Raw genomic sequence first — 25,772 nt, 5'->3', positions numbered from 1 at the left:
CCGCTCCGCGCTCCCCGCTCGCCATTTTGCGCCGGGCGCCGCCGCGGGCGCTCCCCGTCCGCGTCCTGGGCTGACGGCGCCCGCCGGAGCCGGCGGAGGAGGAGGAGGAGGCACCGGGATGGAGGGTGACCGGCCGGAGAGCCCGGTGAGCTCGGGTGGGGGGAACCGGCGGGGCGCGGCCGCCGGGGCGGGGTGCCTCGTCCCTTGCGCTTGAGGTGCGGGGTGGGCTGCGGCAGGTTGCCTGTCCGTCTGTCCGTCCTCATGGGTGTGTACCGGCAGCTCCGTCGCCGCCCTGCCGGGAGCGGCGCCGGCGGCAGCCCCGCGGAGCCGGGACGGCGCGCAGGGCTCGCCCGGAGCCCTTCCGACGGGGCGCGGGGGCAGCGCTCCCGGGAGAAGCGCTCCCGGGAGAAGCGATCCCGGGGGAAGCGATCCCGCGGGGAGCCCGGGCGGAGCGGCGGCTGGGCTGGGCTGGGCTGGGCTGGCTGTGCCTGCGCCCGCCGACACCTGATGCTTAGCAGGGCGCGGGGCCGGGGGGAACCGTGGGGGCCGCGGAATTGCTGGAGAGCTGCACCGATTCACAGGCGGCTCTTTGTGCGGCGGATAAAGACGTAAATAAACGCATAAACAAATAAATAAATGATGTTCCGCACTCGGAATTATAGACCTAATGAAGTCAAGATACTTTCAGCCCTTAAATGTGAATTAGACGTGAGGAAAGGCTGTTGTTTAACCAGTACTGAGTATCTGACACTTAGTATCTTTTTCTTTTTTTTCGTTCCTGAAAAGCGAGCGAACAAGCTAAACGTATTGACTCCTATTGTTAAGAAGTATGGTTGCACTCGTTTCACTAGGTCCTTGAGTGGAATTAAGACTACTCCCCTCCTTTCCTCCCCTGCAATGCAGACATGACCTAAAGATGAACTGAGTTTGCCTAGTGGCAGTGCTCACTTCAGTTGAAATGAGCGTTGTCAGTGTTTTCATAAATGTTAATTGAGATTTGTTTGCAGCTTTAGCCAGAGAAGTGCCTCAAACCAGATAAAACTGTGTGCATTTATTCTACAGAGATGGGATTTTGGTGACAGAGCAGTGCCATAAATCTTGATGGCTCGTGTTTTCCTGCGCTTACACTTCTTTCTCCCTCTTTCTATCATGAAGGTTGCCATTAAGGGTATCGAAAGAGAGCTTATCTGCCCAGCATGCAAGGAGTTGTTTACCCATCCACTGATCCTTCCGTGCCAGCACAATGTCTGTCACAAATGTGTGAAAGAAATACTTTTTGCGTTTGAAGACTCTTTTGCTGATGGAGGCTCTGAATCCTCTAATCAGAGTAGTCCTCGAATCAGAATCTCTGCTTCTAGCATGGACAGAATTGACAGGATTAGTAGATCAGGTATGTAAGAATTTGTGCATGTTTTCCTAATTTTCTGAGTATACTGGCTTAAGATGACTGGTATCTGCATTGGTAAAATGGCTTCCCAGTACTCCTGCTGCGGTTAGAGACATGACTTAGGGATAGTGCAAGTCTTGTTCATTTTGAGTCAAGAACAATGGGAATATTTTTAAGGACAATGCGCTCTGTTTCGTACATAATAGATTTGTCTTTGTGGCATCCTGTAAATCTTTATAACTATTGTGTTTGTTTATTTCTGTATTTCACTTACACCAAAATGCAATAGCATCACGTTCAGTAGCGTCAAGACGTAGATTTCAGCGATTTTTATTGCCTGTCAGTAGCACGGTTGAGGTGGTTCTCTCGGGCTTCAGCCAGCCTCGGTGTGGTAGTTCTGACTTCCTTCTGAGCCTGTAGAGACTTTGCAACTTGTAGTTTTGTCCTGCCCACTTCATTATGCTTACAGTAAATAATTTCCCATTGATTATGATTATTGCACAGTTGCAGATTTGGAGGATAGATGACTCTAAGCAGACTGCGCTGACAGTTGCTTTCAGTGTGGTCTGCTCGAAGCTTTAAGGAGCACTTAGCTATAGGATTCCTCATGCCCTTTGTGGTATCATGTTATAAAGATTCTTACAGCTGTCTGTGTAATCCACAGATGAGTTGATCTTTTTTTATAGAGACACATTGAAAGTGCTTTGTGCATGCTGAACTTCTTGAAAGAAACCCCATCTTGGCTTTTAGGCCTTCTTCTGACATAATTATCCACTTTAAAACCACACTTCCTGGTGCTTTGGAAGAGTCACCAACAAGGCAAACTCTAAAGCTCTCTCTTGCATTTCCTGTTACTAAAGTTCATCCGCCCGAGTTTTCAGAGTTCAAATGTGCAATTTCACCCACTGCTTTTAAACAGCTAGTGAGTTGTTAGTATTGGTACTCCTTCAAATAAGTTTGATAAGCAAAAAGCCAGCTCTTGGTATTTCCCCCTGCCACTTTCACCCTGCCCTGAGATACATGCACACAAGTTGTTGCAGGAGTTGTAATCTTTAAATCCACAGTAGTCTGTGGATTTAAGCCACCACAGTAAGCCACCATCCCAGCAAACTGATGGGAAGATATCTCCTCATCTGATCTGCTAGTAGAAGAGTGATTACTTTCCTGAAGAGTTGTCAGATGAGTAGCAAGAGAGGGTTGAGACTTGGACATAATGGGCTTCCCCCCAAAGAGCGTTGGGCAGATGCACATCACAGGACAATTATCATCTCAGACAGTTCAAATTTGCAAAATGAAAAGCATATGGAAATGGGAGCTTTAAGGAATACATTTGTAAATTCAGGTTATACTGTCTTCACTTCTAATTTTACAGGCATTATAGCTTCATTGCTGTATGGGGTGTGGGATTTGCTCTCAGACAAGTTGGTACCAGTAATGGTCAACCACCTTGCGATTTACATCTGCACATTTGTCATCTTGCACCCGAAGTTCTCATAATGTGCATTGCCTTACTTAATTTTTTTTGTGATGCATAGGGGAATTTGTAGTAAAATAGCTCTACAGGAGAGAAAATGTTCTAGAAAACATCCAAAGTATGGTCTCAAATGTATAACAAAAAATCACTAGAATTTCTGGTAGGCTTTTGCAGTGTATATCACTGTCAAGTCGTTAGTGTCACATGTGAAAATGGATATGACACTTTCTTCCCACTGTGTTTTTTCTTCTTCTTTTTTTTTTTTTTTTCCCATTTAGGCAATCCCTGTTGTCTCCATAAAGAATATACTCTATTTTAAATGGTTTTGGCATTTAAATTCTTGAGATCTAGGAGGAATGGTTCATGTTCTGTATTTGTTGTGCACACACAGCTTGCATTTGCAAATATAGTTTATCTTAATGCAAAAAGGATGGAGCTGGTAGAACTCTCTTTTTCACATGGAGTGTGTGGGCTGCTTAAAATCCAGTGTGTCGGTTTAAAAACACTCCTCTGTTTATATTATATTTAAAATAACTTTTAATTTAAAAAATCAAGTTGCATGTGAAATGAAAATGAAGGATATTTCTTAGTGCTAATTAATTTTCTGTAATGTTACTGTAATTACAATGTTAATGTAATTAAAGCATGTAATGCGTTTATGTTGACACTTGTGCAACACTGATAGGTAATGCAGAAACTGAATGTTTGAAATATCTCTCCCTGTCCCCCTCCCCCCCAGTCTCTTCTTTCTCCCTTTTTCTGTTCTGCTTAAATACTACAGTTGTTTCATGTGCTAGGAAATTAAAGATTCTTGCCTTTCAGCCCTGCAGGAGTTTAACAGCCACAGGAGAGAAAACAGTTGATGCTTTTCATTTGAACCATTGTAAACCAATGGTATATCATTTTTTGGTGTCTAAACAGCTCTCTGTTCATTGTTTGCAGCCTCACAGAGGAGGTCTTTTGGGTGGAGAGGTAGAATTGCTTCACTTCTTGTGTTGGCTACAGATAGTCTAGCATTTAGATCTCAAGTTAAATATTGTTGGTTAGCATATACCTTTTTGTCAGTGGTCAAGTCCACAAAAAAGCTTTTTCAGTGAGCAAAGGTACAGCAAAGAAGTTCTATAATGACAGCTTTTCATTCTGTGTAACACTGATTTAAAGGTCAACTGGACTGGAATTCAGTTAAGAGTTGCATTATATTTTTTATTTTTTGTGTGTGTATGACTGAATATACATCGATGGGTGCAAAAATGCACACAAAACCCCAGTAGTCACCACATCACCTCCCCCACCCCCTTGCTTTTTAATTTTCATGAGTTTACATGCTCAAGTTTTAGTGAAACTGCTGTCTTACTGGTAGTGAAGTGTAATTATTAGATTGATCTTCCTAACCTTTAAAGGTCATGTTTGGCTATCACTTTCAAATGGTAGGTATTATTGGTTCTTCATTGTATCTGAACCTACTCAATTTGATAAAGAATGGGATTGAAATTTACACCATGGCAGCATATGAGTATACAAGGAAAGCTAAATATTTTAACCTTCAAGACTTGTAATGTTTGGTGGGCTTAATGAATGACACAGTCAGGTTGAAGGATAGCCAGTGTTTTAAGTGCATCTCATTTCCAAAAGCCAGCTCATCTGCGCAACTCAACCACTGTGTGGACTTGTTAACATTAATACTGGAGTTTTTTTTAATGTGATGCTCTGTCAAAAACAGAAAAAATCCCCAAACTCCATATTGCAACAGTATTGGCAGGCACGTGAGTGATCCATAGGAATATGTTATCCTCCACGAAAGATGCGAGCTAAACACAAATCCGAATTTCACTCTCAGGGGAGGACAAAGCAGCTAATTACAAGAGAAAGTTTAAAGTGCTTCAGTTGAAGGCTGAAAGTGTCATAAAACAAAGATACCATATGACCCTGTCAGTACAATTGGAAAGCTGTCCTCATCTGCTCTTTCGGCAGAAAGCACCCTTGATTTGTGAAAAATTAAGGTATCTGAAAGTAACATTTTAGAGCTACTGACTTTTCTCACAGTTTGTATTTTTCTTTCTCTCTAAAAGTTCATCTAAAAGCATTAACTGACTTAGGGGAGGTGGTAATATGCATTTATGTTGTAAACCCTCCAGTCTTTTAAGATAATCCAGTTGACTTTTAAAATCTTATTTTTTTTAAAACTCTCATACATTTAACTTCCATGTCTTCCACAACCATAGAATTCTGGTAATACTGTTTACTTGGAAAACACATTTTTATCTTTAAGATGTCTTGTCCCTTTGCAAACCATTCACTGCAGCTTGGACTTTTCAGTTCCTTGGGAATAGGAAATTTGAACATTGCCTTTAAAAGATTGCTCTTTGACTTGAGTCTTTGCAACCTATATGGTAATATTTGTGAGTTTGCAAATCATGAGCATATGTTGTGATAATTTTTGTTACTGATTGAGCAACTTAGTGCAAGTGGAGCAATCTGTTTACAAACCACAGTGGAAAATTTCTTGTGATGGTTCCTAATATTTTAAAAAAATATGTCAGAAAATACAAGTTTGTTGCAAACTGAATTGACAAAGTGTAAAAGAGAATATGGGATGGATCTAAGTTTCACTGAGCTGCATATATAACATGTCTACAAGATCCAGGGGTTGTGCTGCTCTTTTTTTTTTCCATGTGGTTTTTTTGTTTATTTGGAATTTTTTTTTATGTATAAGTAGAATTTAGTTTTGGCAAATTGGACACAAAACAGATAATAAGATAATACTTAAAGTAATTTATTACTTAATCAGTTTTTTTTTTTTTAATAAGAGTGTAGAAACCCTCTAAACAGAAAGCAGACTAATTCTTATGGCATGATAATATTTAAACACTTGCTAGGCAGAAAGAGAATGTTTCCTTTCTCTTGAGTGTTGAAGGGACAGAGAACTCCAGGAAGCTTAGCAAGTAAACTTTGGGGATTTAAAACAGGAAAAAAGCCCCAACCTAGACCCTCAGAATGCTGTCAATGAAAAGGGATGAGACATCTGCAGGTGCATGGGACTTCCCTGATACTGGATTGCTTTCCATAAGCAGTGTCACCAGTCTTTGCAGAGCATGGCTCATGATGACAGTCTCATTTTGGTCCACCATGGGCAGAATAAAAGGTCTCCATTGGGATGGATATGAATTTCAGATTGTATTTTTAAACTTGACCACTGCACCATGTTTGGTTTTTTTTTCTTGTTATCTTGCTTAGTCATTGTTTGCTCTCTGCTATAGCATATGTACCACCACAATGTATGATTTTCTTAGTTTCACCAAATGTATGTACTCCAGATCCCTTTTTGTAGCTGTTGTCTGCATGACACTGCATGTGAAGTCATCTTTTTGTTGTAGAAGTCTGTGTAGAAGATCTCTCTCTGTGTTCCTGTGTGCACTGCTAGCTTGGAGCATACATTGGAAATACAGTCCATGTTTCACTGCTCTTGCTGTGCCTTGCATGCCTGTGTTGCTGTGTATGCCAAGTTACAGGTACTGAAGGATGTGCAGTTTGGGTAATTAATTAATTTCAAGTAAGTACTGAAAAAAAATAAAATTAGGGAAAAAAAGTCTCAGCTTCCCTTACCAAGACAGTTGTACGCCTGTGCCTTGTGTTACCCATCCTGTTCTGTAAATGCAGTCTGGCTGTTCTGCTCAGAACCTACAGAAAGGCATGAGACTAGCTGACTTTGTGACTGTCAGTTAGTACACACTTACTTATGCTCTGGTTGTGGCTTCTTAGCTGACAATCATGCATAACTACCATGGGTCAAATTTCAAAGATACTTAAAGGAACTAATTCCTTATGGGAGTATTGGTTTGATGTTTTCTTAAAGAGACTGAGAAGGGCATGATAGGAATGTAGGTTTTGAATTGTTAGGTGAAACACCAACAGGAGGACAGCACAAGGCAAGTGTCTTGGGTAGGACACTTAAGAAAGGAATAAAGCATCAGCATATCTAATGGGAAAATATTGACTAAATACAGTGGAGAACAAATTTCCCTTTTTGAAGAAGAACCAGTTTCAACGCTAAGAATTCACCTTAAAGTCATACCTCAATTAATGAATTTGTTAGTGTCGTGGTTTCGGCTGGAATAGAGTTAATTATAAACTGCAGTATATACTGGAGTGATAACAATAATTAAAAAAAATTAGTAATGAAAGAGAGAGAGCAATAAAACCCAAGAGAAACGAGTGATGCACAATGCATCCACTCAGTTCATCCACTGACAGGCACCAACCTGTCTCTGAGCAGCAATCCACTCCTCCTGGCTGACTCCCCCTAGTCTATATACTGGACACGACATTCTATGGTATGGAATATCCCTTCGGCCAGTTTGGGTCAGCTGTCCTATCTCTTTTCCCTCCTGCTCACTGGTAGAGTATGGGAAATGAAAATTTCTTGATTTAGGGTAAACACCACTTAGCAACAGCCGAAACATCAGTGTGTTAGCAATGCTGTTGTCATACTGAATCCAAAACACAGCACTGTACCATCTACTAAGAGGAAAATTATCTCTAACCCAGCTGAAATCGGGACAGTTAATTATACCAACATGCAGTGCTCTCAAAGGGGTCTTAAAACAATGTACCAGCTACAGAAGATGTTTTTTTTGTTTGTTTGTTTCTTTGTAAGGGGAAGCTGGGAGGACACAAGACTGAAGACTGGCTTAGCCTGCTTCTAAATTACATAAAGGATTCTTTCTGATAGTTGTGTCCTGTGCGTTTATGAGTGAGACATGGGATGCACTCCCTGTCTGATAACCTCAACAACATTACTTTGTAAAAAGCTTTTGAGTCTGTGTGAGCCATCCCCCTGACAGACTCCAAGGGCTCCTTAGGTTTGTGGCTTTTCTTGAGCCTGTGATTTTATTTTGGAGAGAGAAGAAATTTGGTTGTAGCTGTTTGGTAGAAGTGCAGTTGCTCTGCCTCTTTTCCTTTTGAAATGAATAAAGATGGATGTACCCTGTGTAACAGTGGAATTTTCTGGGAATAACTAGTTTTGCTCTGGGAATAAGTGTCTTTCACTTCAACATGCTACAAAGCTGTTGCTCTCTACATGGGCAGTCATTTAGCCTAAAAACCAACTGGCTTCCACAAGGTTTTGTGTTTAGTGCTTCAAAAGCTTAAGTGCATCCAAAACTAGATGAAGAAGATAGGATTGGCACATCTAAATTTATCTTAACATAGAATTACATTTTCAAGGAGTAGTTGGTAATGTCCCTTGGAGTCAGACATTACACCACCTTGTCATGGTAATTGTATTCTCTTTGGCTTGGCAGACTGCATATGAATTGGTGTTGTACTAGTTTGGACAATGTGTTACAGTAGTTTGGTTCATATCTGTATGTCTTTTAAAATCTAAACCAGTTCTGTTTATGCTGCTTCTAAATTCGAATTTGGTGTCTACACAGGCAGAAAACGCAATTCACTGACTCCTAGATCGACTTTGTTTCCTTGTCCGGGTTGCCAGCGGGATATTGATCTCGGAGAACGGGGCATCAATGGCTTATTTCGCAACTTTACTTTGGAAACCATTGTGGAAAGATATAGACAGGCAGCCAGGGCAGCCATTGCTATTATGTGTGATTTCTGCAAACCTCCTCCTCAGGAGTCTACAAAAAGCTGCATGGACTGCAGTGCAAGCTATTGCAATGAATGTTTCAAAATACACCATCCTTGGGGAACTCTGAAAGCCCAGCATGAATATGTAGGACCAACCACCAACTTCAGACCCAAGGTAAGTATACCACATCTTACAGAATTTGGGTTGCAGAATTCTCATGTAGCTTTAGACATATCTGTGCAATGGTAGTTGCTTTTTAGGACCGTTGTTTTATTGCTGTTATTTACTGAGTGAACTATAAGGTTGTCATTGATGAGGACACTGAGAACATATTTGAAGAGGACCTCAAAGTAAGTTTTTTTGCTTTGTGGAATGGATGAATTGTTGTTATTTGAGTCTTTTTTTGTTGTTGTTGTTTTTTTCTTTTTGATAAGACTTCATGATCTTGAACATTTAAAATGGCACTGCCATAGGGAGGATATGTGGTAAACTTAAAAAGCCAACACACCTGGCCTCCTCCATGCCCCCTTAAGGCACATTCCCCTTGGATACTTTGTGCCTGATCCATCATGAAGTATCTTCTTTCTCTCCTTCCTAGCATCTGGGCAAATTTTCTAGTTTACACACTGCTACTACTGTTGCTGCATTCAAAGCAGAGTGATTGCAAAAGTGCTGTTACGTTTGTTTCTGCTGCTGAGTGTGGTGCAGTACATGACAGTGCCTTATTGAATTCAAGTTGCACAACAGGAGAAATTGTCACAGACACCATCTCTCTAACAAAGGACCACAGTAGGTCTTAATGTCCCAGCACATGCTTTGTGCCTCTGGCTGGTGGCCTTGCTGGAGGTCCCACAGATAACAGAAATGCTGATGGTCAAGGAGTCCTGATTAATTTTGATTAAATTAAGTAAATTGATTAATGTGCATTGTGTAAGAAGGTCTTGACTTCACAGTACCTTTCTTCTGAGATTGGAAAAACGAGAGCCTCCAAAGTAAGCTAGCTACCAGATAGTGAATATCCAGAAGTCCACTTGGTGCTGTTTTTCTTGAGTCTAACATTAATTCCAGTTAAAAATTGGCATGAGCTTCATGCACTTTCCCATGTGCTAGCGCACATATTGTATGAAAGGTCCCTTTATGGGGTAAATGAGAAAGGTGAAAGTTTCCATGTGGTCTTCTAGCTCTTGCTTTAAAGTGCTGTACAGCTCCTTAAAAACTTTTCTTCTGTGGTATATAAGCTTTCACAGCTGCAACATTGCTATGTGAAAATACTGAAGGCACCTTGTGATCCTTAGGTATTCCTAAAGGTGCCATATGATTTATACTACATGCTAAATTTGGGATTGAAAATCCCAGACTGAATTTGGGATTGAAAATCAGTAGTTGAATTTTGTTGAAGTGGAGCAAAGGGGGAAGGAGTGGTTTAGATTATTCTGATATTGATATGTTGAATATGTCTGGGTGTGTGAGGTTTAGCTTTTTTAAGTAAATGTGAAGAACAGGGGGGAAAAAAAAAAGAGAAACATAGTATAGGTAAATCAACTAGAGATAGATCTACTTTGTGGAAAATCTTCCCTACGGCAGTAAGCTGATCTTTACTTTGCTCTTATAGAGACTTCTTTGAGGAATACCTGAGCTCTACTTAAAGAAAGAAAGTGCATTTTTCACTGCCCTGCATTCTGAAGACCTGAGCTGAAAACATGAAATATTTGTTGGTTTCCTAAACAATTGTGACAGTCATCACTTTAATTTTCAATGAGACTGCAGAGCACTTTGTATTGTGTGTGGTGGGGATGGGAGAAGAATATACTGGGCTGATTGTTCTTGATTTTTGAGAGAACTAGACAAGGTAGTCTGCTGACCTCTGCTGTCTCTATGTCTCAGGCTGTAATTCTTACTTATATGAGGAGATGAATAAAAATACATGTTTTCTGTTAGGTGTGGGTATACATGGCTGTGGAAAAATAACTTCCACAGACTAACTGAATGACTCCAGTTTTTGGAGATGTCTGCCTGCAGAGCTGATTTTCCTGGCAGTTTCCTTCTTTTTTTTTTTTTTTCCCCTTTGTTTTTTCCTTCCAAATCCAGTAGTCAGTGATTGCTTATTGCATATTTGGCTTAATGATAGTCTCAATGTACCAAGGCGCTAGTGAGATTGGTGTCTTTGGGCTTTTCACCATACCTTTAGATAACAACTGAGGTTTACAAGTTGGTTTTGGAGAAAATGTGCAGTTTTAGTTTGTTGTGTCCATATTTGTGCTACTCACAATTTTCTATTTTTGTGCCCTTTCCTGTCCTTTCTGTGTGTGGGCATCTTGAAACTGCAAAAATTCCTCAAGAGCTGTTTTTTGGTAACTTCTATGGAATAGGTGGTCCAAGTGTTGCCTTGTAGCGCTCTGGAATGAGGCAAAACATTGTTTCTTTTTTTTTAAACCAATACACACCCCTTTTATATGGTTTTATCTGTTGCTTGAACTTGGATTTGAGTGGCACTTTTTTTTTTCTTTTTGAGCAATTATTTCAACATGTTCAGTTTTTGGAAGATGATTTTTTGTGGACACCAGTTTTTTTGCAATGCTGTTTAAGCTGGTCCTGGAATTAGCACTCGGTGTGAACAACTTGTAGTTGGAGTCAGAAAGACTGAAATACTGGAGCCTTTTGTCTTTAAAATAACTGTGGCTGGTGATATGGTTTACTTTGTTGCTCCAAGACTAGTGGCTATGTGGTTTATCATAGTCTTAGACTTAAATTGTTAAAGTGTTACATCAGCTCTTTAAGAAACAGTTCATATCTGTTTCAAGAGATGCTGGCATGAACTTTTTTTGGTTTTTTTTTGTTTGTTTGTTTCTTTGAGAGGCTGGGTATGTTATACATTGCATTTACATCTCTGAGCAGGAGTGTAGGGAGCTGGAGGCGTGCAAACAACTTGGGCAGGGATTAGCAAAAGGGTTGGTTGCCGTATGGAGGCTACATGGCAAGTTGGGTACACAGACATTGTTAGAGGTAAACCTTGTGAAACTGTGTGACGTTGACAAATATAATATGTGGAAGATAAACTGACTATAAAGAAAATCCACTGATGAAATCACAGGCTGCTTTGGGTTGATTGTTTTGATGGTTTGTTGAGCATCTCGGTTTTATTAAGTAAATCTGTATTTTCTCTGCTCTTTTTTCCCTCCCTGCCCAGATTTTGATGTGTCCAGAACATGAAATGGAGAGGGTAAACATGTACTGTGAAATCTGCAGAAGGCCTGTTTGTCATCTCTGTAAACTGGGTGGATGTCATGCAAACCATAGAGTAACAACCATGAGCACTGCCTACAAAACCCTTAAGGTAAAAGTAAATATCATTGGACCTGGCCTTAAGAAGAGGAAGAGTGCTGAGCTTCTGGTGTAAGGGCAAACTCCCTCTGGCTGGAAGCCAAGACTTGTGTTTAGAAGACCCTGAACTAGTCTTGAGGCACGCTCTTGTGCAATATTGGTTAATGTATATATTAGTGTGACAAAGTGCATGTCTACTACACTGTGTTTTCTGTGAGGCTTAAAACATAAACCCTTACAAGTGCTTTCCCCTAATCTTAGCCATTTGTACAGCAGTACATACAATGCAGAAGGTTTAAGCAGTTAATACTTCGCAGTCAATTATTTTTTTTGTTATAAATATTCTAGTATCTTGGGGTAACTGATATTTCAGAAGCATTTCTGAAAAGTTTGCATCAGAAGTATCTATTGGGACCTTGAATGTTTCTGAAGTTGCATAGCTGTTAATTTCCTAAGCACAGCACAACAGGGAAAACTTGCAAACATTGCTTTGTTAATAAACGATGATTGCTCCTATTTCCTCCTTTACCTTTTCTTCCTGCCTTGCTCACAGGAGAACAAAAAAAAAAAAAAAAGATCAGAGTAGCCTGCCTTGTGCTCTTTGGCCTCCTCAGCAGTTTGCAAGGCTTTTCCTGTACAACTGCTAACTCTTGCATCTAAGGGAGTACAGAGACACTCATAATACTGTCATTTGATCCACTCCTTTTTCTAACATATTTTACTACAAGCGAGTTAATAACTAACAGCTCTTTTGTGTAAGTTTTGTTAATGTCCTGAAGCCTTGTGTTCCTAACCTAAGAGAGGGTGACTCCTGGCTGGCTGGAGAGGAATGAGCCTGCTCACACTGTTGCCTCTTGTCCTTCAAGGCTGTGCCTCCAGTCCTGCTGTCCCTGTGCAGTCACTGCAGGTCACCAAGCAATTCTCCACAGGGTTGCTGCTCATGACTGGTGGCAGGCTGTTGTCCTTGTGGCTATGTAAACTGAACACTAGCTGGATGACCTGCCTGTGATGGTTGTCACTTTGTGGTGGATACCCTTATTCTGCCATCTTGCTGTTTTATTTCAACAGGAGAAGCTTTCAAAAGATATCGAGTACCTCATCAGTAAGGAGAGCCAGGTGAAAGCTCACATCACACAGCTGGATCTGCTACTGAAAGAAACAGAGGTAAGAGTGGCTTGCAGGTTGTCTGGAGATGACCCTTAAAGACACAGCAAGGACTCAAAACTGTTTTCAGTGAAACATTTCAAACTTTATTTTTTTTCAGTTAAGAAGTAAAGCAGTTTCTGAACAGATTATGTTAGTAGTGAGTCACACAAGGTGACACCTAACCCTGTTAGTGTGGGAAACAGGGAAATGACACAGAGGAAAGGTAATTTTTGTGTGCTGCTGAAAATTTAAATAAAACAAAGCTTAACTGATACCTTAACCAGTGGCAGGTGCGTTGGACATGTGTCACTTGTATATTAACAGTGCTGCACCATTTAGACTGCCTGTTTACTGTGACGTCAGAATTAAGGGCAAAATCTCTCTGCAGAAGAGTCACAGCTGGAACCTCACACACAAGCTGAAAAACACAAAAGCAGAAATTGGAGGAGTTCCTGTGTACCTTGATTGCAGATTGCATCTGTGCTTTGCAGTTCCTCTTACCCAGGGTGGTAGTCAGCAGTGGCACTGCAGTTCAGAGGGTATAGGTGAGAAACTGGACTGGATCCTCAGTTCAGAGTAATGGAGAAAGGTGGAAGAGCACCTAGCTTCTGTGCATGAGGACTTCAGAGACTGACCTGTTTTTAAGTGCTTTTTCATGAGCTGTTTTGACAAATGTAATGCATAACTCAAGACATAATCAGAGGAATACTTTCCTGCTCTTCATTCTTTGTGTTCAGACAGTAAATGCTGACTAGTTTGGGTGCAGTGCTGATCTAATTTTCAGTGCTAAAGAGCATAACAAAGCTCATTAGTGTTGTCTGTGAAAGGGATGATTAGATTACTATGATATCTTGAACAAACTTCAGTATATTTCTCTACAGAACCACAGTGCTGTGGAGTCTCTCTAAAATGTCTTTTGTTTTCTCCTAGTGCAACAGTGAAAGAGCTAAACAAGAAGCATCTCAGAGTTTTGAGAAATTATATCATGTCCTGGAAGAGAAGAAATCTGCAGCTCTTAGGGCAATTGAAACTTCTAAGAATATAAGGCTGGAAAAATTACAAACGCAAGTGGAAGAATATCAAGGGCTCCTGGAAAATAATGGCCTTGTAGGATATGCTCAAGAAGTGCTTAAAGAAACTGATCCCTCTTGTTTTGTTCAAACAGCAAAACAACTTCATGTCAGGTATCTTAAATATCTTATGTTTGAGATACAGGTACTGTTCCAGGACTTCTGTGCAGTTGTACTCTTTTGACACCTGCTAGCAAAGTGCTGAATGCAGTACCTTGTACTGCAGAGGCTCAGGAAATGGTCTTGGTACTGTTCAGTCAAAATTACTACAGTAGAGTGTGCATTAGGAAACAACACACAGCAGAGGAAGGGCTCTGTCCTGCAACAGTGCCTAGCCCTGTTCAGTGGGACTACAGTGGAAGGGTAGTCTGTTTGGCTCCCTGACAAATTCCTTTGCTCAGAGATTGTATCAGGTACTTGCAAGTTAATCTAGCAGGTTTCTTCTGGCTTTAAGTTCTTTGATATTTATGTTCTCCACTAGCCCTTCACATCTATTTTGTTCTTTGAACATAATGCTCCAAATTGTTTAAATGCTTTCCCTGCCGAACAATTACCTGTTCATTATATTTACACTGAGATACAAAAGGCCTTTAAATTTTGCATTTGAATTCTGTCTAGAGAGACAAAAATTTCTGGGAGACATCAGTAAGTTCATGAAAGTGGAACTTTTTTTAAAGCACAAACTAGCATTTTTATTTTAAGGAATACCTACTTGAATTCCCTTTTCTCTCTTCTGCTATTCTCCTGCTTCTGTTTTCAGAATCCAAAAAGCTACTGAATCTCTGAAGACCTTTAGGCCAGCAGCTGAAACTACTTTTGAAGACTTTGTGGTGGACACTGCTAAACAAGAAGACATCCTTGGTGACTTGTCCTTCCATTCTAATGGTAAATTCTGAAGGCATCAACTCTTCCTCAAGTTATGGCTTTAAGGGCTTCGCTGAGGAAAGGCAAAACTTACACAGGGCAGCAGTTGCAGAGCTCAGTCTTGTAATTTGTGTTGTCCCTTCTGTCTCTGTAATCCTGAAAGCATTACCTGGCAGCAGTGTTATCTTCAGCTCTCATAAGGAAGTTAAGATGCCACTGGATTCAGTACCAGTTTACACTTACTTCCAAAATATTGTAGTTACATCATACTCGGTCTTCCTAGAAACTCTTTATTGCATGACAGGAAATAGTAGGTTTTAATATTTTTTTTTTTTAGCTACCAGGAAAAAAGTCTTGAGCCTTTCAAAGTAAAAGTAAAAAATAAGGGATTTATTTAAGTGCACAAACAGAGAACCACCCTCATCTACTCACTTTAACTGAGTGAGTCAGATTCCCTCCTTACACAGGGCAGTAGCCACTCAGCAAAGGGGTGTATGGTTAATTCTAAAACAATGTACATCTAAATTTGAGGGTTTTTTTCTTGTTTATTCCAGGTCTAGAAATACCAGAAATCAATGAAGAGCAGAGCAGAATGTACAACAAAGCTCTGATCAGTTGGGAATGCCCTGGGAAGACAGACTCAGCTGACATCTATGTTCTTGAGTATCATAAGCTTAATAGAGATGAGGAGAATGTGACATGGCAGAAGATTGAAGTTTGTGGCCAGACCAAAGTAGTGTCTGATCTAGATGATGACAGCAGCTACGCCTTTAGAGTTCGAGGATATAAGGGGTCCATCTGTAGCCCTTGGAGCCGAGAAGTTATTTTGCGTACACCTCCAGCTTCAGGTATTGGGTTTTCTTATGTCCACAAGGTGGTAATTCTGTGTCTGTCAGTGTTAAGAGCTCTAAGTACTTTCCAGTAGGTCCCAGATGTCCATTACACTGTTACCCATTGCATAAATGTTTAGAAGCACTATTAAAATTTAAGAAGGTAACATACAGAGACTGTTAGCTTGCATGACATGCCTGGTAGCATTTAAAAGTGAGGAATTCTAATGCTGGTGTGACTTAGAATGTAGTTTATAAGCTTAGAAAGCCAAATAGTTAACTAAGCAGAATTTTTTTGGGATACTGTTTTTCAGTTTTCAGTTTTCTGTTTGACGACAAATGTGGATACAACAATGAACATCTCCAGCTGAACCCAAGAAGAACTTCTGTGGAAAGTAGGGCTGGATTTCCTTTACTGCTGGGATCTGAGCGCCTGCAGGTTGGATGCTACACAACTCTGGATTACATCATTGGTGACACTGGGATTGCCAAAGGGAAGCACTTCTGGGCCTTTCGTGTGGAAGCCTATTCATACCTGGTGAAAGTGGGAGTTGTTCCTAGCAACAAGATACAGAAATTGTTCCACAGTACCCATGATGTGACCAGTCCAAGGTAAATTGCAGACTCTTGCCTAATGTATATTTTATATAAGGAGATGGCTGTTTAAAAAATAAATTGAGGGCAAGTCTGGTCTCCGTACACAAGGTGAACCTAACCAGTGAAAAGTGATTTGAAGAATATAGTGTAAGCAGGTTGTCCTGTTCATCCCTACTGTTAGCAGAAAGATGTTCTGATTATCCAGAGTCCTATTTTGTTTCTTTTTAGGAAAGAAGTCAGATTCCTGTAGATTTTAAGGTATGTCAGTTAAAGCAAGAAGGTTAAAAAAGAAAGTGTAAGTTCTAAGTTTGAAGCAATGCTTAATTATCATTGGTAAGACTTTGCCTTAATTCCCTTAGGGAATTCCCTTTACTAGGTTTGGCAGCCATTCAGAGGTACAATGTTCACTGGGTATATTTGCATATTTTTCCAGTAGCTTGCGTGGTCACAGTGCATTCCAAGTCACTGGCTTATCTCAGGCTATATGCTCACATACAGTACTGGAGTGCTACAGTACTAAGCACAAGCCAGAGTACAGTGGGCAAACCAATAAAAAGATATCCATCTCTCAATTGCAGCTGTAGTAAGCCTGGAACTGCAGGCTGGGAGGCTATCTCCTGGCAATTCTTTTTCCGAAATTTAATGAATGTATTAGCTTCCAGCTGTGTAGCACACTGGAAGTATGTCAGCTCAGTCTGGAGCTGATTAAAGTCAGATGGAGTATTTTTTGCAAAGTGAAAAATTAGATCCAAATTTTTGATTTCTTTTTCCTTATCTGCACACGTATCTGCAAAACTTTAGCCAACTGGCCTCAAAGCCCACCCAGACTGAATCCCCTGGAAACCTAGGTAGGGATTGCCTGCACTGAAGAATGTGTGCTTCTTTGGTATGTCTTTATCAGGGGACAGAGGTCAGGATAAAAACATGTAGACTGAGCAAATATGGCTAGAACCTTCGTCAGTAACCATCCTGGAAGTGGTCCAGGAAAGCCTTGAGACAGAGCACTTCAAAAAAAAAAAACCTAAAATTAAACCACTAAACCACTAGCTTTTGTGGTGAATTTTAAAGATACTGTAATATAGCGGCAGTATGACAAACTCACTGGACATCATTTTGTCTCTAAGGATCGGTCATATTTGCTAAATTACTTCTCAAGCCAACTAATTTACTATACCTTTAGGTTCTTTAATGATTGCCTCACATAAGTACATTTAGACACATCCGCTCCTTAGTGAAGTCTTTTGTGGTCTCGTCCTTATTAGAGTTTATTGTTTGAAGTGGCCCAAGTGAGTGTAATCCACCTACTAAATGCGTCTTCCTTCCTGGCTTGGGTATGTGTCACTAGTGTAAGCAAAGCCTGGTGGGATGAGTCCTGTGACTGTTGTGCCATGTTGGATGGTTGCAGGCTCTTCAGGAGGGAAGGCAGGGCAGGCAAGGCAGTGGGGTGGTGTATGTAATGCAGGGACTGGAATGTATGGAGCTTGCAGTTGGTGATGGCACAATTGAGAACCTCTAGGTAAGGATTAAGGGACAAATAAAGCAGGTGTCATCCTGGGAGTCTACTACAGGCCACCCAGAAAAGATGACCACGCTGATGAATTATTCTTTAAGGAACCAGGGGATATCTCTCCATCACCTGCACTTGTCTTTAAGGGGGACTTCAGCTTGCCAGTTGTTAATAGGGAGCATTCCACAGCTGGCACAAACAGGTCCAGAAGATTCCTAAAGCACCTGGATGCTAGCCTCATGGCACAGGTACTAAGGGAGCCAACTAGGAAAGGTACCCTCCTTGATTTTTTCCTTTTTAACAGTCTTTTAGAGGTCTTGTGACCCTTTTAGAGGGTCTCGTGAATGAGGTGGTGATTGGTGGCTGTGCTGGCCACAGTGACCACAAAGTAATCGAGTTTAAAATCTCTGTTGTGAGGAGGAAAAGTGCCAGCAAAGCTTCAGCTCTGGACAGGAGGAGAACAGACTTCAGACTGCTCAGGGGACTACTGAGTCAGGTCTCCTGGGAAAATGCTATTGAAGATGCTGGTCATTTTTTAAACAACACCTTCTAAGGGCAAAGGGCCAGGCAATTCCAAAAGCAGGCAAGGCAGAAGGCTGGCTTGGCTGAGCAGGGATCTTCTAGAGTTAAGGCAAAAATAGAAAAAGCAATACCAATGAAAGCAGTGGTATCATGGGAGGAATGCAGAGCTGCCACTCACTACTATGGGGAGACAATTCAAAACCTGGTTGGAGTTGAAGCTGGCCAGTGTTGTGAGGGACAATAAAATGAGGTGTTTTTTTAAAAAAATTTAATATCCAAAGGCAGTCAGAAATAATATTGGCCCATTACAGGATGGGGATGGTTACCTCACTAACAGGGACACAGACAAGGCAGAGGTGTTTCGTGCTTTATTTACCTCAGTTTTCAACACCAGAGTGATGGGCTCTAGGGGTCCCGGAACATGAGGACTATGACTGTGAGAATGATCAACTCCCAGCCAACCCCCCAAACTTGTGCAGGATTTTCTGAGTCCCCATAAATCTGTGAAACTTGAGGGTATTCACCCTTAGGGTACTGAGTTGGTTTGTGTCATTGTGAGATCTCACTGGTGTTTCCACGGTCTTTAGAGGTCTCAGTAAACTGGAAGCTGTTTAATATCCTGGTTTTTGAGAAGGGCAGGAAGGATGACCCTGGTAACTACAGGCCTGTCAGTCTCACTTCAGTGACTGGTAAAATTATGGAGAAGATTATTCTGGGAATTATTGAACAAGACCTGAAGGACAGTGCAGTCATCAGTCACAGCCAGCATAGGTTTACTGGGGGAAGTCCTTCTTCAAAAACTTACTTTCCTTTCATGACAAAGGTAACCACCTAGCTGACCAAGGGAAGTCAGTTGTTGTAATCTCTTTGGTTTTCAGTAAAGCTTTTGATACTGTCTCTCCCAGAATCCTTCTGGATGAAACACCTAGTGCACTGCCGCATAAATAAATTGTGTGTTGTGTAAGCAACTGGCTCATGGATTGGGCACAAAGAGTTATAGTGAGTGGGGTAGCATCAGGCTGGTGACTGGTCACTAGTGAGGTTCCACAGGGCTCTATCCTCAGCCCCAGTTCTCTTCAATATCTTCTCAAATGACTTGGATGCAGGACTTGAAGGTACATTAAATAAATTTACTGCTGATACCAAACTGGGAGAAGATGTTTACTCCCTTAAAGGCCCTACAGAGAGATCTCGACAAATCAGACAAATCAGACAAATCAGAGGTCTGATTCTTAACCCTATGAAGGTTAAGAAAGACACGTGATGAGTTCTAAACCTGGGACAAGGCAACCCTGGATGTACAGACAGACTGGGAAATGAGGTGCTGGAAAGCAGTGCCATGGAAAGGAACCTGATGGTCCTAATCAACAGCAAGTTGAACGTGAGTCAGCAGTGCCCTGGCAGCCAGGAGGGCCAACCGTGTCCTGGGGGGCATCAGGCAAAGCATCACCAGCTGGTTGAGGGAGGGGATTGTCCCTCTCTGCCCTGCACTGGTGTGGCCTCACCTCGAGTCCTGTGTGCACTTTGGGAACCAAAATACAAAAAAGACATTAAGCTGTTAACATCCAAAGGAGGGCTACAGTGTTGAAGGGTCTAGAGGTGAAGCCATACAAGGAGCATCTGGACAAGCATTTGACTTGTTCAGCCTGGGGAACAGGAGACTGAGGGGAAGCGGAGGGGCAAGTACAAACCTTTTCTTTCTGGTGACCAGTGACGGCACCCAAGGGAACAGCATAAAGCTGTGTTGGGAGGTTTAGGCTGGATATTAGGATAAGGTTCTTCACCCAGAGGGTGGTTGGGCACTGGAACATGCTCCCCACTGAAGCAGTCACAGCGCCAAGCCTGACAGAGTTCAAGAAGTGTTTGGACAATGCTCTCAGGCATGTGATGTGGTTACTGGGGTTGTCCTGTGCACAGCCAGGAGTCAGACTTTGATGATCCATGTGCGTCCCTTCAAACTTAGGGTATTCTATGATTCTATGATATTCTTTGAGGTTTTTGTGGGTGATTGTGTGGTGTTTCCTGTCTTTCAAACATGTTTTTTCCAGTTCACATCACTTCAGAATTTGACAAATGCACATGGTTGTTTTTCTCTTCCAGATATGAGCAAGACAGTGGTCATGACAGTGGGAGTGAAGATGCCTTCTTTGACTCATCACAGCCTTGCACGCTGGTCACTTTAGGCATGAAAAAGTTCTTTATCCCCACTACACCTGCTGCTCCCAAGGATCCAGCAAGCAGAATCCTTCCCCTGCCGTCGTGCCTGGGCATTTGCCTTGACTGTGACAGAGGCAGAGTAGGGTTTTATGATGCAGGCCGTATGAAATGCCTTTATGAGTGTGAGGTGGATTGCTCTGGCATAATGTACCCAGCATTTGCTTTAATGGGTGGTGCAGCAGTTCATCTTGAGGAAGCTGTCATAGCAAAGTACGGAGAGTACAATGACGACATCTAGCGCAGTAGTCTCTTCCCATTGCTGTTTCAAGATGCAAAATGAAAGCAGAAGAATTCTACCTTAGTTTTCGGTCCTGATTAATTATATTCTACCTACATGTTGCTCACAAGCCTCTGGCCTGTGTTTTTTTGAGATAAAGAGTCCAGGCGCTTTCCACACTAAAGAAATTCTCCTGCCTTTCTTGTCATCTATGCAGTGCTGTCCTCCAGAGACTTTTTTTATGGGGGAAGCAGGGAAGAAGTTTGACTAGCAACCAAAATTTACTCTTCAGGACTAGCAACCAAAACTTACTCTTCAGGGGTAGAAATCTGCCTTTTATTTAACTCAAATCCTTACATAGTCAGTTTTGTATTTAATGAAGTCAAAACTGACAGTTTGTGATTGCCATTCTTCTTTTAAGAAATCTGCCTGAATGCCTCTGAGGGGTCAATGCTTTCCAGTTAACCCTTGAGCACCAGTTGGGCCTTTCAGCACAAAATAGTATTTGAAAAAATACAATATAAAACGGGAAGAAATTAGAAATCAGAAATGCCGTTGAACATTTAAGTTATATTGGAAAGAGGAGGGTAAACTTGAATCTGATTGCATGCTGTATACCTTTAATGTGATTGTAAGCTGAAACTCAAGTTCTGGCACATGGTGTCATATAGTTGGTGGCCTGATGGTAAGTTTCTTTACTCTTCCAGACTTTTACTATAAGCTATTTAAAATAACGTGCAATTTTACCTTAAATGTCAGAATTTGGAGTCAAAACTCAGAAGTGTTTGCATGTATGAATAATAGTACCAGGTGTTTAAGCAAAAGCAAGGGAGTTACTGACGTGAGTAATCATATGTGAACTTGAAAAAAATCAGGTATTTCTTTTAATACTCACTCTTATAGGTTAATTTTTTATCTAGTAACAGCTTGGGTTTTTCTTAGTAAGATTGCTAAAAGTGCACTGATTAAGTTTTGAGACCTAATTTCTGCCTTAAAGGATGTCTCCCTTCAGATTTCAGTTCCTGTAATGTTAAAAACTGTATCACACAGTATTTTTTCCAAGAGTCATAGAAACACAGAATGGCTTGGTTTGGAAGAGACCTTTAAAGACTGTCTAGTTCCAATGCTCATGTCATGGCAGGGGCACCTTCCACTTGACCAGGTTGCTCAAAGCTATGTCCAACCTGACCTTGGGTTGGGACCAGGGATGGGAAACCACAGCTTCCCTGGGAAACCTTCTCCAGTGTCTTAGCACCCTTATTGTAGAAATTTCTTCCTTATATCCAATCTTAATCTAAACTCTTTTAGTTTAAAAGCATTGCCCCTCATCCTGTCTCTACAGGCCTTGGTAAAAATCTCTCTCTCTCCCCCTCACTCCATCTTTCTTTTAAGCCCTTTTCATATATTGAAAGGTTGTAATAAGGTCTATCCAGAGCCTTCTCTTCTCTAGGCTGAACAACTCCAGCTCTTTCAACCTGTCTTCACAGGAGAGGTGTTCCAGTCCTCTGACAATTTTTGTGTTTCTCCTCTGTACTGGGAGCCCCAGAGCTGAATGCAGTACTCCAGTGGGAGAATCACCCTGATGGCCACCCAGCAGCCCAGGATACTTTATGCGCTGCAAGCACACATTGCTGATCATGGCCAATTTTTCATCCACCAGGATGATCAAGACCTTTTCTGTAGGGCTGCTCTCCATCCCCCAGTCTGTACTGGTACTGGGGATTAGCTGGATCCAGGTGCAGGACCTTGTGCTCAGTCTTGGGGTACCTCAGGAGACCCACATCAAGACTGGTACCAGTACAGACCCTTGAGGGACACTACTCATTACTGGTTTCCACTTGGGCATCGAGCTATTGACTGTGATTCTCTGGATGTGGCTATCCAGCCAATTCCTTATCCACTGAACAGTCCATCCAATCAAACCCATATTTTTCAAGTTTAGAGATAAGAATGCTGTGGAGGATCCTATCAAAGCCTTACAGAAGTCCAGGTATATGGTATCTGTCACTCTTCCCTTATCCACTGATGCAGTCACATGGTCACAGAAGACCATCAGGTGAATCAGGCATGTGAACTCCTGTTGGCTGTCCCTGATCACTTTCTTGTCTTCCATAAGTTTTGACTTACCTTCCAGGTGGATCTGTTACATGATCTTACTGGACATGGAGGTGGACTGCCTCTATTTATAGAAACCTATATATAAAAAAATAGGTTGCTTCCACTGTCAACTTGTGGAAAAGTAAGGATCTAAAGTGAAGGATGTTTCTGATAAATACTTGGTGCTTTCTAATTTGGGGATATGCCTTCTAATTTGGGGATATGCTTTCTAATTTGGGGATAGTGTTGCATCTTGATGAATGTGTGTGAAGTATGCTTACTAAGTACATGTATACAGCTGTAGAGCTGTGAAATGGGACCTGAAAATCACAATACAGTTAAATGAATGTAGGCCATAATGCAAAACTTTTGTGGGCTTTGCTGTCTGAACTGTTGTATTGATCTGATCTGTACAGATCCACCCCTCCCAGTGTTCTCTCTCCTAAGCCTCTGACTGGTGGCCACTGTCAGAAAAAATTGACAGAAATGTTATCTGCTCCAAGGTGAGCATGACAGCCCACCTGGGGCTAGAAAGGCCCAGCAAGGGCAATTTCTTGTCTAGGTCTCACCTGCAAGTGTTTCTGTCTTGGTAATGCTATATGTGGAAGTGCACTCCTCAGCTTCAGTGTGGGCTTTGAAAAGAAGCATGAAAGAAAACACTTTCATGTCCCAGACAGCAGATGTGAAGCAAGGGATATCTTCTGGAATTTTCTCCTGCAGGAGAAAAGGCAAGTTGTCCCCCACTAGTTATCCTTTAGGTAATTTCTTTTGTGATAGGTGATTATCATCATAGCCTTTCATCTCCATCATTCCTTCTCCTTCATCTTTCCTGTTGCTGGATTGAAGCCATTGCCCTCTTCTCTGAGGGTGACTGAAGAAGCCCTCCATAAGACACTCTGTTGCTGTGAGGGATGAAAACATTTTGAGTTTTCTGTCTTTCCATAGCCCTAAAACTGTATTTGCCTTTTTTAGTTGGTAGTAAGCTGATTTTGATGAAGATTCTTCTCCCTTGGTTTCCATGCAATCCTGATGTTTAGTTGTAAACAAGCTTTGCACATAGGGGTTTCCCCACCTGATGTGTTGTTTTGCATTTGTTAATGTTGATAATGCTTGTTTTTCTAGTCACTCAGTTCTGAGGGCCTTCTGCAGCTCTTCAGTCACTTCTAGACCTGGATATTTCTGACTAGCTTCAGAGGTAACACAAACATGACCATTTTTTTTTGTTGTTGTTTCCGGGTCTTGGAGTAAATTAAGTTGTAATAAGACACAGCAAGTCTTTCTGCTTTTAAAACTTTTCCTTCCTCCTACTTCTTTTACCCTTCAATATTTATTAAACCACGAGTCAAACACTGAAAACTCTTACATACTGGTACACTCTATTGAGTAAGTGACACTTGTTTGAGTGCAGCGGTCACATAGACCCAGGAGAAGGGATTCTCACTTCAGTAGCTGTGACTTCTCCTAGTGTATAATTGGCATTTGTTGGTTCATCTACCAAACCTAACACTGGCTTAAAGCTATATCATAGGGTTGAACTTTCTGATTTCTTGTTTCCAGACCAATTTTCCCTCCTTAGAGAAATGTTTCACTTTTGATTCCTGAGTTTCAGAAATTGGTCTAAATTAGAGGGTTTATGTCGTGGTTAGCGCTCCGCAGTTCCACATTTACAGTCTTTATGAGCATCTGGATCAGTATCACCAGATAAAGGCCTTTTGCTACTTTATGGAAATATTCGTAAGTGGAAAACTCTATCTTAGATACGAAGACAGTGTCTCAGACTCATTGATTTATAAAAGGGGATTACTGGTTTGAGAATATAGAAATAAGAAATTAAAAATGTAAGGGTTTTTTTTTCCTACTGTAGTTCTAAATTCATTTCGGATGTGTTCTGCTATGCAATTACTTACTCTGGGGGACAGAAACTGATGCTACTTTAAATATTTATCTACCTTTTGATATATCTGTTTGTATTTATCTCATTCTGAGTTTAAAGATTGGTTTCGCTTTTGGTGTTACTTGAACACTGCTTAGTATGCATTCCAGACAGTACTCTTTGGTGCTTACTTCAGCTTATTAAATAAAAAAAACCCCACACTGTCAAGAGGCACTGACAACATGCTGTGATATTTTTTCCACTACCATGGAAGTGTCAACTTTCAAAAATGCAGTTCAGCAGTACTTGCCTATCCAGATAATTATTTTTTCAAGTTTATCCCTACGAAACAGCACTTTACAATGTAGACTAAGCTAAAAATGGTGTGGTAATGTGTGGATCTTTGTGCAATATAGCTGTTTGGTGACTATGGTGTGACTTGCAAAGCTTCGTGCAGGTGTGAATCATGTAAACACTTTTTAGATAATCTAAAGCTTTAACAGAAAGGCCTTGTTTAAAAATAATCTGAAATGTAAAAGTGGTGTCTTGTTTTTTTTTTTAATAAAAGTTGAAAATACAGTGTATTAGTAATTCACATTATTACGTCCCAGCTCTGAAATACCCTTGTTGAAATAATGTTTCCTACAATGCATGACAACAGGTTACTTGAGGGGAGAAAGCACTGCTTTTGGTTCTTGGGTCTGCCCATATACCAGTACCTCTGATTTTAGGAGGACTAAAGAGTCTAGTTTGGACTAAGTACCAGGCTTTTACTTAAGATGCTGATGTTAGGAACTTGGCTGCCTGAGCCTCCTTCCCCTTCAGGGAAGGAAAATGTGCACCCAGAAGGAACTTGGCTCTTGGGCATTTTCGAGGGGACCTACACATTCCCCAACAGAGGAAGGAGATGATACTTGGCTCTCCCACCTGAGCAGCTCTGCCAAGAAACGTCAGGTTGGATGGACCTGCCTTACTCTGCAGTTCTGAAAATTAGTACCACTGCTTAAATCTGCATACATTTGAAAAATTCAGTATTTACATTTGTCAGTGATGCTGTTTGCAGGAT

The 25,772-nt window shown here is 41.3% G+C and overlaps 1 protein-coding gene across 3 annotated transcripts; it reads left to right on the top strand.

Moving 5' to 3' along the window:
- On the top strand, positions 1–25,290 carry TRIM36 (tripartite motif containing 36). Of its 3 annotated transcripts, XM_050330189.1 has the most exons (11): positions 1–145; positions 1,156–1,390; positions 3,804–3,833; positions 8,294–8,619; positions 11,633–11,779; positions 12,835–12,930; positions 13,843–14,096; positions 14,743–14,867; positions 15,401–15,694; positions 15,991–16,288; positions 20,403–25,290. In XM_050330189.1, exons 1-11 carry the CDS (start codon positions 119–121, stop codon positions 20,755–20,757), a joined length of 2,187 nt encoding a protein of 728 aa, XP_050186146.1. In that variant the 5' UTR covers positions 1–118; the 3' UTR covers positions 20,758–25,290. The 3 variants fall into 3 exon arrangements, with proteins under 3 accessions (XP_050186146.1, XP_050186147.1, XP_050186149.1); XM_050330190.1 differs by lacking the exon at positions 3,804–3,833; XM_050330192.1 differs by lacking the exons at positions 1–145; positions 1,156–1,390; positions 3,804–3,833 and adding an exon at positions 3,873–3,964.
- The last annotated feature ends 482 nt before the right edge of the window (positions 25,291–25,772 follow it).

This window comes from Myiozetetes cayanensis, unplaced genomic scaffold, assembly GCF_022539395.1.
Source record: "Myiozetetes cayanensis isolate MyiCay16 unplaced genomic scaffold, myiCay2020 scf4, whole genome shotgun sequence".
NCBI classification, from domain to species: domain Eukaryota; kingdom Metazoa; phylum Chordata; class Aves; order Passeriformes; family Tyrannidae; genus Myiozetetes; species Myiozetetes cayanensis.
This window is presented reverse-complemented; position numbering and strand designations above follow the sequence as displayed.

Excerpts from the sequence above, each read along its gene's own strand:
- TRIM36 (XM_050330189.1), top strand. The coding sequence starts at position 119 with ATGGAGGGTGACCGGCCGGAGAGCCCG. Across the intron at positions 14,097-14,742 it reads GCAAAACAACTTCATGTCAG|AATCCAAAAAGCTACTGAAT; the intron begins GTATCTTAAATA and ends TTCTGTTTTCAG. Across the intron at positions 14,868-15,400 it reads CTTGTCCTTCCATTCTAATG|GTCTAGAAATACCAGAAATC; the intron begins GTAAATTCTGAA and ends TGTTTATTCCAG.